The sequence below is a fragment of the Vicia villosa genome, linkage group LG1 (assembly GCF_029867415.1).
Source record: "Vicia villosa cultivar HV-30 ecotype Madison, WI linkage group LG1, Vvil1.0, whole genome shotgun sequence".
Classification (NCBI taxonomy): Eukaryota; Viridiplantae; Streptophyta; class Magnoliopsida; order Fabales; family Fabaceae; genus Vicia; species Vicia villosa.
The window spans coordinates 164,161,668-164,178,759 of NC_081180.1; the positions used below are offsets into that span (position 1 = coordinate 164,161,668).

The 17,092-nt window shown below is 30.9% G+C and overlaps 1 protein-coding gene across 1 annotated transcript; it reads right to left on the reverse strand.

Annotated features, from left to right (window-relative positions):
- Positions 1 to 357: 357 nt before the first annotated feature.
- Positions 358 to 5,281, reverse strand: LOC131658690 (polyubiquitin 11-like). The gene is made up of 4 exons (XM_058927961.1): positions 4,535 to 5,281; positions 2,070 to 2,161; positions 1,847 to 1,911; positions 358 to 880 (listed from the first exon to the last, which is right to left on the reverse strand). The coding sequence occupies exons 1-4, from the start codon at positions 5,226 to 5,228 to the stop codon at positions 373 to 375; spliced, it is 1,359 nt and encodes a 452-aa protein (XP_058783944.1). The 5' UTR covers positions 5,229 to 5,281; the 3' UTR covers positions 358 to 372.
- Positions 5,282 to 17,092: the final 11,811 nt, after the last annotated feature.

Consider the following 17,092-nt stretch of genomic DNA (forward strand, 5'->3'; position numbering starts at 1 on the left):
AATCATTGATAGACTTTTGCTATTGAAAATTTTGGACCTGTGCTCAATTCCAATGCGTATTAAAGATCTATGGCATAATAGTGAAGACAAGATATCTCAGTTAATATAACTTCAATAAAATTCATGGCTTTCCAATTATTTAATAAATCAACTCATAACAATCTATAATCTATAGTAACCAAATTTGCATGAAACTTTTATTATTCAACTTTTAATCATCATCAACAACATTACATATTAAATCTGTCAAAAAAAAAAAAACAACATTACATATTAAAGGAATGAAAACATAGAAACTTATGAATCTATTCATCACAACCACCACGGAGCCTGAGAACAAGATGAAGGGTAGATTCCTTCTGAATATTATAATCAGCAAGAGTCCGTCCGTCCATCTTCAAGTTGTTTACCAGCAAAGATAAGACGCTGCTGATCAGGTGGAATCCCTTCCTTATCCTGAATCTTCGCTTTCACATTATCAATCGTATCAGAACTCTCCACCTCCAAAGTAATCGTCTTCCCCGTCAACGTCTTCACAAATATCTGCATTCCACCACGCAGACGAAGCACCAAATGGAGCGTAGACTCTTTCTGGATGTTATAATCCGCCAGAGTTCTCCCGTCTTCCAACTGCTTTCCGGCGAAGATCAGTCGCTGTTGATCCGGAGGAATTCCTTCCTTGTCTTGAATCTTGGCTTTGACATTGTCGATTGTGTCGGAGGATTCAACCTCGAGAGTGATGGTTTTTCCGGTTAGGGTTTTGACGAAGATTTGCATGCCGCCGCGGAAACGGAGAACGAGGTGGAGTGTGGATTCTTTCTGGATGTTGTAGTCGGCGAGGGTTCGGCCGTCTTCTAATTGTTTACCGGCGAAGATGAGCCTTCAAAATTATTGTTTCTTTAAATATTTGTATGAGAAATAGAAACCATAAAATGAAGGAAATAATTTACCACTACACAAAAAAAAATATAACTAAAAATTCGTAAAGAATAATAAAATTAAAACATATGAAAAAAAATAAAAAAATATTCGAAAAAGCATAATTTGTGAAATTTATTTTACACTATAATCAATAGACACGAAGTGATTTAGTTTCCAATTCAATAATAATATTTAAATATCATAAAGTGTGATTCTCATAATAATGATTGAACGTTTCGATTTTCAAAATTATAACAGATAATGTTCTTGGAATTATAATTTATTAGATAATATTGTTTATTTAATATAAAAAATTAGAGTTGGTATAGCTACATCTTGTCAAATACAATACCTCAAAGAGCATCTCCACATAAGGCTTTCTACTTGCACTTCCAAGAGGCACAAAATTAATATACAACATCTAACAGAAATTAAAATCTAAAACTTGAGAATCAATTGTTAGAATCTAATGCATCATCATAAATTAGAATAAGAAGGTTCATTGTTTAACCATAGGAGAAGCTGATTTTGATATCAGGATTTTTCACAACCATCATTGTCGGTATAAACATTTTCTAAATCAAAACAGACCCTTTTTTAATTAATTTAAAATGCAGGAAAATTTCACTTATCCCAAAATTAACCCTTTAGAAATAAATGTGGCTATTTCTCAGCTGGCTGCAAAAAGAAAACATGAGAGTGATAGTAAAAAGAATAATATTACACACAAATAAGTTAAAAAGCAGGAAAATTTCATTTTCTTATCCCAAAAAGAAAATTTCACTTTCTCTTAGCAAGTCTGTGTCAATGACACAAATAAGTCAATAAGCATAATATAGAAAGGACGAAAATAATGATGGTGCTCAATAAAAAGGAAAATAATCCACTTACAGGCAAAAATTAGGAGGAAGAACTAAGGAAATACCCTTCAGAAATTTCAGTCTTCCCAACACCAGGCTCACTAATCAGCACAGGTTGTTCTTTGATCTCCTTGACAGAATTTGTATGTACAATAGAATTTAATCATCTCTTCCTATATAGGAGACCAAGTTTTCCTGTATTTACCCGATTAACTAAAAAAACGATTCAAAAATCAAAACAGAGAATGTGAAGTGAGGTCATCAAATGACAGAGGATATAGATCCTACCGCTAGAGCGCGAAAATTATCGGCGACGCAGGGAGTGAGAGCAAACTTCTTCACCAGAGACATATACAACTGGACAGGCCTCCTAACTGACACTGCCGTTCATTAGTCACCGTAGATCTAACACCATCGAAAACGCTATAGCCGACGTGGTCTCTTCATTTTCGTGTTGCTCATGATTTACCACTGTCAAACCGTCCACCATCGTAAAATTGTCGGAGTTCCATAGATCTAAGCAGATAAGAATAACATATTTGTAGAAGAAAATAAGAGAGAAGAAAGAAGAAGATGAAGAGAGGCGGAAGAGAGAAGAAAGAAGAGGAAGAGAGGGGCAACGCTTGCAGAGTAATGAGGAAGAAACAATTATTGATTTTGGAAGGAGTTGGAAGGTGAAACATCAGAAACCGCTTCAAGATGATGATGGAAGAAGAAAATAAATAAGATGAAAAGGAAGAAGAAAGCATATGGATGTGAGAGATGGAAAAAGGAGAGCATCGTGGTTGTAATGAGTGAGAGACGGTTTGTGGAGATGGAAGAGAAAGAAGTTTGTGTAGAAATAAGCAGGTTTTGGGAGATGAAAAGGCAACATTAAAGAAATTGAAGAAATTGCTTCGTGAATGCAACTTGTTGAGCTGAATCGCCGCATAATAATGGCTGTTGAGAATAATGAGTAACCTAATTTCAATTTGTACAGTTATCTTGAAAAAATCGATAAAAACCCATAAATGTTGGTTGCTACCGTGCGTGGAAAGAAGAAAAAATGGGAAAAGGGAAATATATCTGATAAACATCAATGATGAAGGGATAAGGTTGAGTCATGTGGAAATTTAATTTAATATGATAAAATAAATAAATAAAAAAACAAATTAAAATTATGGTAAACAAATATAGAAATATTACCTTATATAGAAATTTTTAAAATAGAATGTGCAGCTAGAATGATGACACTTGGCAGACTTGCCAAAGTTCTCATCTAACTTTTTTATTATGAATGATATATATATATATATATATATATATATATATATATATATATATATATATATATATATATATATATATATATATATATATATATATATATATATATATATATATATATATATATATATATATATATATATATATATAATAGAGGAGGGTAATATTTACTCCTAAGTTATTATGACTTACTCCAAATCTAGACCATTGATTCTTTTCAATCTAGTGGTTAAAAATAATAAGTAATTAAATGTGGAGAGAGAAAACTATTACTTATTATTTGTAACCATTAGATTGAGAAGAATCAATGGTCTAGATTTGGAGTAAGTTATAATAACTTACAACGGCTTTTGAGTCTACAACCCATACTTCTCTCTTTGCTTCACACCCATCACGCCCTCTCTCTGCTACTCTTTTCCTTCTTGGCTAACATTCCGCCCCTATCTCGTCCTTGCTCTGCTCCTCTAACATTCAACGCCTAACATTCTGCCCCTATCTCTCCCTCTCTCTGCTCCTCTAACATTCTGCCGCTATCTCGCCCTCTCTCTGCTCCTCTAACATTTTACACCTATCACCCCCGGCCTCTGCTCTTCTCTTTCTCGCTAACCTGCTCCTCATCTCTTTTTTGGCTAAGATTTCACAATATTAAAGGCTTAATAAAGTGTTTGTCTCTTGAAATTTATTCAAATTTGAGAGTATATTTTGTTCAAGATTTATGGTTTTTATTTGTAACTATGACTACTTCAACACTAATAAGTAATTTATTTTAGTTTTTAACAATTATGTGGCAGCTGAATTTAACCTAAGCCCCCAAGCTGTGACATCCCTCCCATTCAAGAGCAAGAATCTCATCTCTTGGTGGGACAAGATGCAACTGGTGATATCCCATTCAAATGCTGAAGTAGAAAGTGTGGCTTTTGCTAACTCTGAACTTCTGTGGACTCAATCTCTACTCCAAGAATTGGGCATTAGCTACTCCTCCCCAACTATTCACTGAATAGAAGCATGCTCATCCCGAGTACATTTCACTGGTCAGAATCAGTGTGTTGATTTCATGATCATCCAAATAAATTATTCAAACTAACTGTGTAACACTCTATCACATCCCCTCATATAAGCTTTTATGGAAGTATTAAGCGAATTAACTAATGCCTTGTAATTCAAATTTAACCACCAAGATTTATTAACAGTACAGACATTCAGTAGTTGAGAACTTTCTCAACAATTCATAAACTCTATTCAATTCTAACACTATCAAGCAACTGAAAAGAATACATGTTAAAAATGATAGATAGGTTTTTGTTATTAAAAAAATGCATCAGAGTTTATTATTGCCTATTTTCATCTTGACATCGAAAACACTGAAGCAGGGTAACCGGACATGAACATCCAAATAATCTCCATGGCTCTAAAATTATTTTATAAATAAATCAACTCATAACAATCTATAATCTATAATAACTAAATTTGCATAAACTTATGAATCTATACATCACAACCACCACGGAGCCTAAGAACAAGGTGAAGTGTAGACTCCTTCTGAATATTATAATCAGCAAGAGTCCGTCCATCTTCAAGTTGTTTACCAGCAAAGATAAGACGCTGTTGATCAAGTGGAATCCCTTCCTTATCCTGAATCTTCGCCTTCACATTATCAATTGTATCCGAACTCTCCACCTCCAAAGTAATCGTCTTCCCCGTCAATGTCTTCACAAATATCTGCATTCCACCACGCAGACGAAGAACCAAATGCAGAGTAGACTCTTTCTGGATATTATAATCCGCAAGAGTTCTCCCGTCCTCCAGTTGCTTCCCTACAAAGATCAATCGCTGCTGATCTGGAGGAATTCCTTTCTTATCCTGGATCTTCGTCTTCACGTTGTCGATTGTGTCAGAGGATTCAACCTCGAGTGTGATGGTTTTGGCGGTTAGGGTTTTGACGAAGATTTGCATGCCGCCGCGGAGACGGAGAACGAGGTGGAGTGTGGATTCTTTCTGGATGTTGTAGTCGGCGAGGGTTCGGCCGTCTTCTAGTTGTTTATCGGCGAAGATGAGACGCTTCTGGTCTGGCGGAATGCCTTCCATGTCTTGGATTTTGGCTTTGACGTTGTCGATGGTGTCGGAGGATTCAACCTCTAGGGTTATGGTTTTGCCGGTCAGGGTTTTCACAAAGATTTGCATGATGAATTTGATCTGATAACACGAGAGAGTGATTGATTTTTTTAGAGAATATAGGAGATTGATGAATAACGAAGGAGAAGAGGTTATTAATATATAATAGGCTTAATTGCATTTTTGGTCCCCCTATTTTAATGTTTTTTAACTTTTAGTCCCTTTATTTTAAAAACCAACTTTTTAGTCCCTAAACTTTACATGACTTGGGATTTAGTTGGTCCCCCTCCAATTTTAGTGACATGGCATTAATTAGTAGGATAAAATAATTATTTTTAATGAGTTGGAAATGTTGACTAGGATAATTTATTAATTTACAAGTTTTTACATAATTAATTAATTAATTAATTAATTAATTTTTTACTTAATAAATTAATTATCTGAAATTAATTATTTATATATTAATTAATAGAAATTTTAAATTAAAATATATAGATTTTTTGCACTAGTCACATAGTTCAGACCATTAGGCCCATTATTACTCTATTTAATTTAAACAATAGTTAATGTATGTTTTAGCTTTATAAACTCTTACAAATTTTGAAAAACAATCTATGTGGGACTTGCTTAAGAGTAATATTGCATCACCTTCAATAAACACTCTGCTTTGCTATCTATCTCCTCTTCCCCATCTTCAACCATTAACCACCCAAACACTACTCACTTCACTTTTCTCTATCCCCAAACAAAAATGACACTTTATATACCATTATCAAGGCACGGGAAGATTCAAAAGAGAATGAGGAACAAACTGTTTCAAAAGCCCATTAATCATAAGAGAATGAAGAACAAATTCTTTCATCATGAAAAGAACCCGCATCCTCTCTAATGGTAACATCATTGCACTAAATCCAGACAAGTTCTATGACATCCTAAAAAAACTCACAGTATAATTCATAATTTTTGAATTTATAACCTATCTTGGTCAATATTCAAGGTGACTTGTAGCTTGCACTTTTGTTGGTTAAAGAATGAAGAAAATAACAAATGAAAATAAGAGTGCAAGAGCACTTATGTTATAGTCATTATTCAACAAGACATCTAAAATTAAAAGAGAAATAGAGAGAGTAACAATCAATTCAAATGAACACTAATTTTCTATGAAAAAATTTGCATGTGCATGTTCCTCCTCCTCCCATTATGTGACCTTGCTCAGAGTTACTGCAACAATTAATGATGCATCATTGAAAAGAAAAAGTGAGTGATGATGATGATGCAGTTTGCAATGAGTAAAAAAGTGTGGCATTGAAGTTTGCTTTGAGAGCATCTTCAATGGTGGTATTTTCTTTTGAGTTATCCACCTAGACATGCCACATCATAGTACCATTGCATTGCAATGCAACTAAGAAAAAATTGTGGTACCCAATCAAATTAGTTTATGAGGTAAAGTTGTGGGCCCAATAATAACTTTTTAGAATTATACAATTAAAATAAAAATTATAAAAATTATTTTAAGATGATGTGGCTAGTGGGATCCATAAAGAACCCAAAAATGGGTTACACCATTGGAGATGCTCTGATATATGTACAAATGTAGCAGATTTGTTTTATAAAAGAAGGTTTATGGAATGGAACCACGTATTTGGATTGCAAGTGCTCAAGTGCATTTTGGGTTGCTTTTGTTTGCAATGAATATAGAAATAGTTACAGTAGCAGTCCCACATCGTTTTTGATGAAGAAAATTTGGCTGTTTATATAGACTAAACAAACACAATAAGTAACACTTTAATGGGCTAGAGTGGAGAGACTCCGTAGTCAATTGGCATATGGGCCCAGTATTATCATTTTATAAAAGTTGTCTTAAATAATTCTCAAATAAATTTCTAAATAAAATTTGTCTTAAAATATATTTATAAAAAAAACTTAATTAAATAAATAAATTAAATAATAAAATATTTTATAAAAGTTGTCTTAAATAATTCTCAAATAAATTTCTAAATAAAATTTGTCTTAAAATATATTTATAAAAAAAACTTAATTAAATAAATAAATTAAATAATAAAATAATCTAGTCACCAATGCCAAGTAATTAAAATTAATTTTTTTTATCTTAATCATCACAACCAGCTATGCAAAATTGGTGGGGGACCAACAAAATTCCAAGTAAAGTTTAGGGACCAAAAACCTGAGTTTTAAAATGGAGGGACCAAAACTTAAAAAACATGAAAATAGGGGGACCAAAAGAGTATTTAAGCCTATATAATAATGAGTCAATAGAAGAATCCAGAATATTGAATGGGGAAGATAAGTAAGGAATGTTGTTTCGGGATGGGTCTAGAATATTCTAACTTTTCATCCACGAGTACTAATCTTGGACGAAACATTACATAAAGTGGTCAAAGCTCAATTTATCAACCATCAAGAAGGAGCATACCATAATTTATTTATCTTTTTTTTTTTCACTAAATCGTTGTTTTTATTTTATAATTACTAAATCATAATTAATTTCCCTCACAATAATTACATAATTTAATAATTTAAGTTAGTCCCTCACAATAAAAAATACTCAATTTAATCTCTAATAAAATTTAACCGGACCATATTAGGTTTTTTAGGGGTGTTTGCGATACGGTTTGAGTGGTTTTGACGAAAATCGTGTATTGAAAAGATGTAGTTTTTAAGGTTTGTCAAGGTAGACCACCCAAGTTGTGGGATGGCTGCCATGTTCTTCTCAAAACCTATAGGTGAGAGAAGTATTGTTCTCACTTGAATCCTTTAGGTAAGAGTTGAGAGATTTTGTTTCTTGATCAAAGTTGTTAAGCAAGATCAAGTAAGTTTTTCTTGTTGTTTAAATAGCTGTTACAGGGTTGTAACAGTTAGGTATCACTAGGGAGTGAGCAGAGGTTCTCTTGTCTTAGATGGAGTTCTAAGATAAAGGTTGCATTGGGTAGTGACTAGGTAAATGTTAGTTGGAGATTTCGTTTGAAGAGAATATTCTTTTAAGAGTTAGGATTCAAAGAAGAATGGTTTCTGATGACCATTTCTAAGAATAAAAATGGCTCCTGATGGCCATGATTCGAGGATGTTTGTTTAAGTTGAAGTAAAGATAATGGAAATTGAAGCTAGTTCGAAGTAAATTGTCTTTAAGACTTAAGCGTTTTTACGAAATACGAAGGGTACTGAAGCTTAACGTGTTTTCGTAACATTCTCGGTTTTGATCATGTTGCCACGTATCGAAAGAGAATTCAGGCGGGAAGATTTGAATTTCGAAATAGTCTGTGTAACCGAACAAGGACAGATGGCGCCCCAGGGATTCGAAGCGTATGCATGTGAGCAACGTGGCGTTTCGCTAGTGTAGGACCGTTAGGGTTGAAATTAGTATAAATAAGGATCTTAATATCAGGATCCGGGGTGTTCATTTTGTACAAATCACTCACAAATCACTCAAGTATCAAGTGTTAAGAGAACGAGTTCGCTGAGAAATGTACGTATGACACCACCAATTTAAATACATTTGTACTCATCTTTATTCAAGTATCTTTCCAGTTTCTTTTGTATTTCTTTAGATTTCAGTCATTTACATTCTTGCACTTTTATCTTTCGTTTAAGTTTACTTCGAAGCATTTACATTCTGCAATTTATGTTCCTGTACTTTAAGTTTCTTGCAAGTTTATCTTTGTTTCATCTTTCGCCTAAGTTATATTTACGTGTATATCAAGGCAATTATCAATCTTTACATTTCATTTATTTTCTTATTTCGAAGCCAAATAACTGACAGAATATGAACCAAATTATCACCAAAGACAAGCTTTTTGACTATGTCCTAGGATCAATCTAGTCGATCCTGCGAGTAACCAAAGTATATTTTTTATAGTTTGGAAGACTAGTGGTTGTTTATCGGAAATCACCGTAAATAGTAAACCAGAGGTTGTTTATCTGTAAACCAGAGGTTGTTTACATAAAATAGTACTACTGATAGTGAAATCTTCTTCCTGGCTTGGTAGCCCTCAGAGTAGGTAGTTAGACCAAACTGGGTTAACAATTCTGTTGTGTTTTTTCTGTTGTTTTCCCGCGCTGTTATTTGTACTCCTACCTTGTGTCTCTTATAATGTTAGATCAGATGTCAAGACATCCTTATATGACATATGAGTCTGCTGTCACCAGAATTTCAATATAGATGACAACATAACTTTGTATTTAGACATTCACACACTGTCAAATAACAACAAAACTCGTCATATTTTGACAACAACTTTCTATTTAATATGTAAAAATTAAATTAGACAAAAGTGGAATAATAAGCATAAAATAATACCATAAAACAATATAGAAATTATTATAATGAAACAAAAAAATAGAAGAGACGAGAGATTAGTGAAGATGAAAAAGAAAAAACAAAAGAGTTAAGAGATTAGAGAAGAAGATGTGCGATAAAAACGAAACTGAAATAGGGAACATTTGCATAAAAATGAGAAGGTGAAAGAGGGAAGATGTATCTGGCAAAGAAGACACGATAATGCTATTAGAGATTTGAGAAGATCGGGACTAAAATCATATGTGTAAGGAAGAGAAAATTGTTCGTAATCATAAGGATAAGGTATAATAGGTTTAAGTTTGGGTTGGATGTGAGTTAAGTAAAAGTTAGGTTGTAACATAATGCGGTTTGATTCGGTTTGGTTCGGTTTACAACAAACCGCAAACCGACCCGAACCGTGCGGTTTCGTTAAAAGATGACGCAAACAAATCTGAACCAAATGCGGTTTTTTGCAGTTTTGATTTGATTTGGTTTGGTTTGCGGTTTTCTATTGGGTTGGTTTGGTTTTGAACACCCCTAAGTCTTTCAGTTAATATTTTTTTAAATCAGTTTTTTTTCTACTTTAAAACCGTGTGTGGACTGGCACGTTAGATTTTATTTTTTATTTTTAAATACTAAATTAATTTTTAAACAATTTTGAATTAATAATATGAAAAAAATCAAAGTTGTTTCTTATAAGAACTCGAACCCGAAACTTTTAAACAAAAACTTAAGTCCTTACCACTAGGCCAATGTACAATAATGACAAATAAATCCCATAATCATACTAAATTATAATCCTGTAACTTCTTCCCACCAAAATTTCCCTCCAAAAATCCCTCCAAAATTAATCCACTAATTAAATAATTAATAATTAAAATAAAATTAATAATAATACTATTTAATAAATAAATAACAAATCATTAATTCATTTAATAAATTATACTATTTAATAAATAAATAACAAAAATAAAACATAAAGCACTCACCCACTCACCACTTTATCATAAATAATCAATTAGTTAATTTAATAATAAAACATAACCACTCACCACGTTTCAACCCTAAAAAAATAAATTAATTTAATAAATAAAAATAAAACATAAACCACTCACCTACTCACCATTTCATCATAAATAATCAATTAGTTAATTTAATAAAAAATAAAACATAAACCACTCACCACAACATTGATTTATTTAAGGTAAATTCCAATTCATTAAATATATTTTTTTGACTAATAAATTTAATTTAATAAATAAGATTATCCACTAACATCTTATCAATATATATATATATATATATATATATATATATATATATATATATATATATATATATATATATATATATATATATATTCAAGTCATTTAACCACTAATATATATTATAGAGTTAATATTCAAGTCATTTAACCACTAACTCCATAACTTCATCGTGGTACTCCAAAAAAAGTTTTTTGCTAAATTTAATTTAATAATAGTTATCCACTAACATCTTACAAAATAATAACTAACCACTAACTACATCCATCTTTATAAATAGTAAGAACAATTTTGTTATTTTGCTTTTGGTTTAATAGCCTTTGTAGAGGTCAAATACTGAATCTTTTCAAATCTAGCAAATGTTTTGCATGCACAATACACCCTTTCTTTCTTTCCTTTTGTGATCATATGGTCAAATTCATATTTTTGAAATAAGGTAAAACATGCATCTACATATTCAATATTCTATTCAACTTCTTTGCAAATGACAACATCATTTAACAGTTCAATAAGTTTGATTGAAATGTGTCCTTGAACGTCTAATTCTTTATTTTGGTGGAACATTATAATTTTTTAAATTTTACTAACATTTGAATATACATGTTTAAGGTTCAAGTTAGTGATGTTATTATTTCTCTTTTCACTTCTTCATATTTATTCTCTTTATACAAGATCTCTCATTTTGAAGTTCTTTTAATTTTATTAATGTGTGTTAATCTTTGATTTTTTTTATAGGTACATTTTTGAAGGAATACGGAACATAATTTTAATTAAAGAATTAGTGAAGAACTTGAATTGTAAAAGATGGAGGTTAGAAAATAATGTTATAATATTATTTTGTTAATTAATTTTTGTTATTCAATATTATAATAATGGAGGTAAAGATTTTTTTAATTTTATTTTGTTGATCTTTATTAATATTTAATTATTTGATTGTAGGTAAATATTTTGAAGTTCTTCTAATTTTATTAGTGTTTATTTATTATTGATTTTTTTGTAGATACAAATTTTGAAGCATTGTGAAATATATATTTTAGAAAAAATGTCTTGATGAAGTTGGATTGTGAAAGGTAGAGATTAAAAAATGAAGTTGGAATGTGAAATATGGTGGATTAGAAGATAAATGTTATAATATTATTTTTTAATTTAATTTTTATTCATTATTTATAATATGATATGTTGTTCTAATTTTATTAATATTTGTTAATTCATGATTTTTTTAGGTAATAAATGATGGAGTTCTTCTAATTTTATTGATGTTTATTAATTCTTACTTTTTTTAGGTACAAATATTCTTCTATTTTTGTTTATGTTTATTAATTTCTAATTATATTTTTTTTAGTTTCAAATTTAGTATTACGAGACATATTTTCATAAATTTTTTGATGAAGAAGTTGGATTTGTGAAAAATGAAGGATTAAGAGATAAATATTATAGTATTATTTTTAATTTATTTTTATAATTCAACATTATTATATGTGATTTTATTCTATTATTATTTACATTTGTTAATTCTTTATATTTTTTTGTAGCTATTGATTTTGAAATTATTTAATATTATTGATATTTATTACTTTTAATTTATTATATTATTTATTTTTTTAGCATTCTTTAATTCTATTTCTTACTTATGTTTACTGTTTGGTTTATTTACTTTTTTTTTATTATGGTTTGTGTATTCTTATTTATCAATGATTTTAAAATTTATTATTTATGTAATACGTTGATTTTAAAAATAAATTAGTGAATAATTTTTTCAAAATATTTTTACACTTTGCATTTTTTGTAATTTTATTAAAAATAATTTTTATTTTTTAATTTATACAAATTATTAATATTTTTTATAAAAAACACCATTAATATTAAATACTTAAAATTACTTTTTTAAGTAATAGTATTTTAATCAAGTTTACCGTGCATCGCACGGGTAGACGGCTAGTTTCTAATAATATTAAATAATTTTGAATTTAAAATAAAAAATACAAATTTTTTATAAATAGGGTCTCGAACATAAGTTCGGTAAATAATAATACAACTAGGCAAATCCATTTTTATTTTTAATATTCCTAATGATGAATGCTTAACTTAATAATTTAGAACAAACATTTACATATTTTAAATAACACACAAATAAATATTTATTAATTTCAAATGATACACAAACTTAAAAATGAAATTAATAAAATGTAAATCTTTAATATATTTAATCAAATATAAATAAATTAAATAATATTTAATTGAAATTAAATAACGCACAAGTAAAAAAATTCATTTATTTCAAACTAATTCAAATTAAATAATAATTAATTAATTTAATAATAATAATTTAATTAATTGTTAAAATATTTAATCAATTTAAATTAAATAATCAATTAATTTTTAAAACTATTTAGTTAACTCAAACTCAATAGTGATCAATTAGTTTAATAGTAATTCAATTAAATATTAATTAATTTATTTTTATTTGATTAGTTATATTTAGGATTTACATTTTATTAATTTTATTTTTAAATTTTTGTATTATTTAAAATTAGTAAATATTTATTTGTGTGTTATTTAAAATAAGTAAATGTTTGTTCTGAATTATTAAGTTAAGTATTTATCATTAGAAATATTAACAATAGAAATTGATTTATCTAGTTGTAAAACGGCTATCATTTAATTTGAATGAACTTGGGTTCGAGATCACATTTGTACAAGTTTATATTTTTTGTTTTAAATTCAGAATTATTCAATATTACTAGAAATCATGGGAATTATTTGTTATGAATGTACGTTGAAGTTGAAGAACAAAGGCTGAACAGAAGATCACGAAGATTGATTCAAATTAAAACCGTTAAAGACATAATAATTAGCAAAATGACTGCAACACTCCAAAAGCGAAATTTCCAAGGTTGATTGAAGAAGTTATCCACATGCAAATCCTTGGAGAAAACAAAAGCAAAGATAACACGCAAACCATTTAATGCTGCATACAAGCTTTGAAGATAACGGTAAAAAATTCTGAAGCTATATATACTCATGATCGTTTGAAGAAAAATAGATGAAAACGAGTGAAAAAGAAGAAAACAAGAAAGAACACACAAGAACACTGCAACTCTGAAATATCATCAAGTGTGAAGAAAAACTCTCTGAAGCAAAACTCTCATATCCATATTCTGAGTTCATTATTTTGTACTTAATCTTAGTGAAATATCACAGTTGTGATTACAGCTTTCTAGAAGCAACACTATACACTGTCATCAGAAGTTACGTGGTAACTAAGTCCTTGAGAGACCAGTTGGGTCAGAAGTCTCAAGAAGTCTAGAACTAGTCGAGTCTTAGAAGTTGGTTAGTCACAAACATTTGGTTTGTGCAGGATTGTTAGTCACCAGCAGTTTGGCTCGTGTATTATATTGTGAGTCACGGCAGTTGGTCGTGCAAGTGTAATCAGATTCTGATTATAGTGGATTAAGTCCTCATTGAGAGAGGCAAATCACCTTGTTGAGGGTGGACTGGAGGTAGCCTTATTGAGAAGGTGAACCAGGATAAAAATAATTGTGTTCTGTCTATCTTTCCTTCATCAAGTTTTTAAAGAACCACTTATTCAACCCCCCCCCCCCCTTCTAAGTGTTTTCTCAACCTTCAATTGGCATCAAAGCGCCTGATTCTGGATGCAAACTCTTAACCGTGTCAGAAAAAGATCCAGAAGGAAAACACTATGGCGAATGATTTAAACAACAATGGCTACACATAACCTCCTGTGTTCGATAGAGAGAATTTTGAATATTGGAAAGATATGATAGAAAGTTTCTTTCTAGGACAAGATCCTAATCTATGGGATATTGTGGTAGATGGTTACAATCATCCAGAAGACGCAGGTGAAAAGATAGCAAGGAAGAACATGACTAATAAACAAAAGAAGGAATTCAAAAGTCATCACAAAGCCAAAACTATCTTGCTAAGTGCTATCTCACAGGCAGAATATGAGAAAATCACCAACACAGATACATCACATGACATATTTGAGTCACTCAAGATGACTCATGAAGGCAATGCTCAAGTCAAAGAAACAAAAGCTCTAGCCTTAATCCAGAAGTATGAAGCCTTCAAAATGGAAGAGGACGAGACTATTGAAGCCATGTTCTCAAGATTTCAAACCTTAACTACTGGTCTAAGAGTTCTAAACAAAGGATACACCAAAGTTGATCATGTAAAGAAAATTATCAGAAGTCTACCAAGAAGATGGGGGCCAATGGTTACAGTGTTCAAAGTTGCAAATAATCTTAACGAAGTATCCCTTGAAGAACTCATCAGTGCTCTAAGAAGTCATGATATTGAGCTCGATGCAAATGAGCCTCAAAAGAAAGGTAAGACTATAGCTCTTAAATCTGTTAAAAAATCTGAAACTAATGCTTTGCAGGCGAAGGAAGAATGCTCAAGTGAGTCCGGATCAGAGGAAGAAGATGAGTTGTCTCTTCTATCCAGAAGAGTAAATCAACTCTGGAGGAGCAAGCAAAAGAAGTTCAAAAACTTCAGAAGACCAGAATATAAAGAGAAACCTCTGAATACAGAAGGACAAGCAGAAGAAGAAATGTGTGCTATGAATGCAATAAACCAGGACACTTCAAAAGTGAATGTCCTAAACTGCAAAAAGAAAGGCCTAAGAAAAGATTTGAAAGGAAGAAAAATCTAATGGCTACTTGAGATGAATCTGAATCATCTGAAGACGAATACAACTCAGAAGATCAACATGCCAACATAGCATACATGGACACCACAGAAAATGACTCAGACTCAGAAGCTTAAACAAATGAGGTGTTTTCTGAACTCACTAGAAAAGAGCTTAAAGAAATTTTATCAGAACTCTTAGAAAGACACAATAGATTAAAAACAAGATTTAAAAGGCTAAAGATTGAACTGTTAACTGAAACAAAGAAACTTAAACAAGAAAATTCTGAACTTAAAGATAACAATACACAACAAATAGAGGAAAGGGAAACAAAAACCCTTAATTCAGACAGCACCTTAAAATCTGATATTCTGAAAGAATATGATGATAGTTTTCAAAAATTTCTTGTTAAAAGCATAAACAGAAGCAAAATAGCCTCAATGAATTAAGGTGTTAGTAGAAGCAATCGATCTAGAATTGGCTACAAAACACCTCAGGGTAAGGAACCATATCTACCTAAACCGGTTGATGATATGGAAATAAAATATAAACCACTGCACACACATTTTAACTATGGTCATACTCATGATATTAAACATACATCCTATTCTGAAAATTATTGTGCTAGACCTAAGCTAAGACAAAGCTTCAGGCACACTAACATCAAAGGACCTAAAAAGATATGGGTACCTAAGAAGAAAATGATCTATGTTGCAGATGCCCTTAGCATTGAAGTTAAAACACCAGTCATGGTACCTGGACTCTGGATGCTCGCGTCACATGACGGGAAGAAGGCCTATGTTCCAAAGCTTGGAACTTAACTCTGGCGGAGACGTTAGATTCGGAGGGAACCAAAAGGGAAAGATCATTGGATCAGGAACTATTGGTAATGGCAACTCTCCCTCTATAACTAATGTTTTACTTGTCGAAGGATTAGCTCATAATTTGTTGTCTATTAGTCAACTAAGTGACAATGGTTATGATATAGTCTTTAATCAAAAGTCTTGCAAAGCTGTAATTCAGAAAGAAGGATCAATTCTTTTTACTGGTAAGAGAAAGAATAACATTTATAAGATTGATCTTTCTGATCTAAAATCTCAGAAAATGACTTGTCTTTTGTCTGTAATGGGTTTGGCACAGAAGATTGAGACATGTTAGCTTGAGGAGATTATCTCAACTCAACAAACTCAATTTGGTAAGAGGACTAACCAATCTAAAGTTCAACTCAGATGCTCTTTGTGAAGCATGTCAGAAGGGAAAGTTCTCAAAATCCTCTTTCAAATCTAAAAATGATATTTCTTCCTCAAGAACTTTAGAACTTCTACATATTAACTTATTTGGTCCAGTGAAAATTGCATCAATAAGAGGTAAGAAATATGGATTGGTCATTGTAGATGACTACAGCAGGTGGACATGGGTAAAATTCTTAAAACATAAAGATGAAACACATACTGTATTTTTTGACTTTTGTAATCGAATATAAAATGAAAAAGAATCTAAAATCATTAAGGTCAGAAGTGATCATGGAAGAGAATTTGAGAATCATCTCTTTAAGAAGTTCTTTAAAGACAATGGAATCTCTCACAACTTCTCCTGTCCTAGAACACCTCAGCAGAATGGGGTTGTAGAACGTAAAAATAGAACATTACAAGAAATGGCTAGGACAATGATAACTGAAGCCAATATGGCTAAGCACTTCTGGGAAGAAGCAGTAAACACTGCA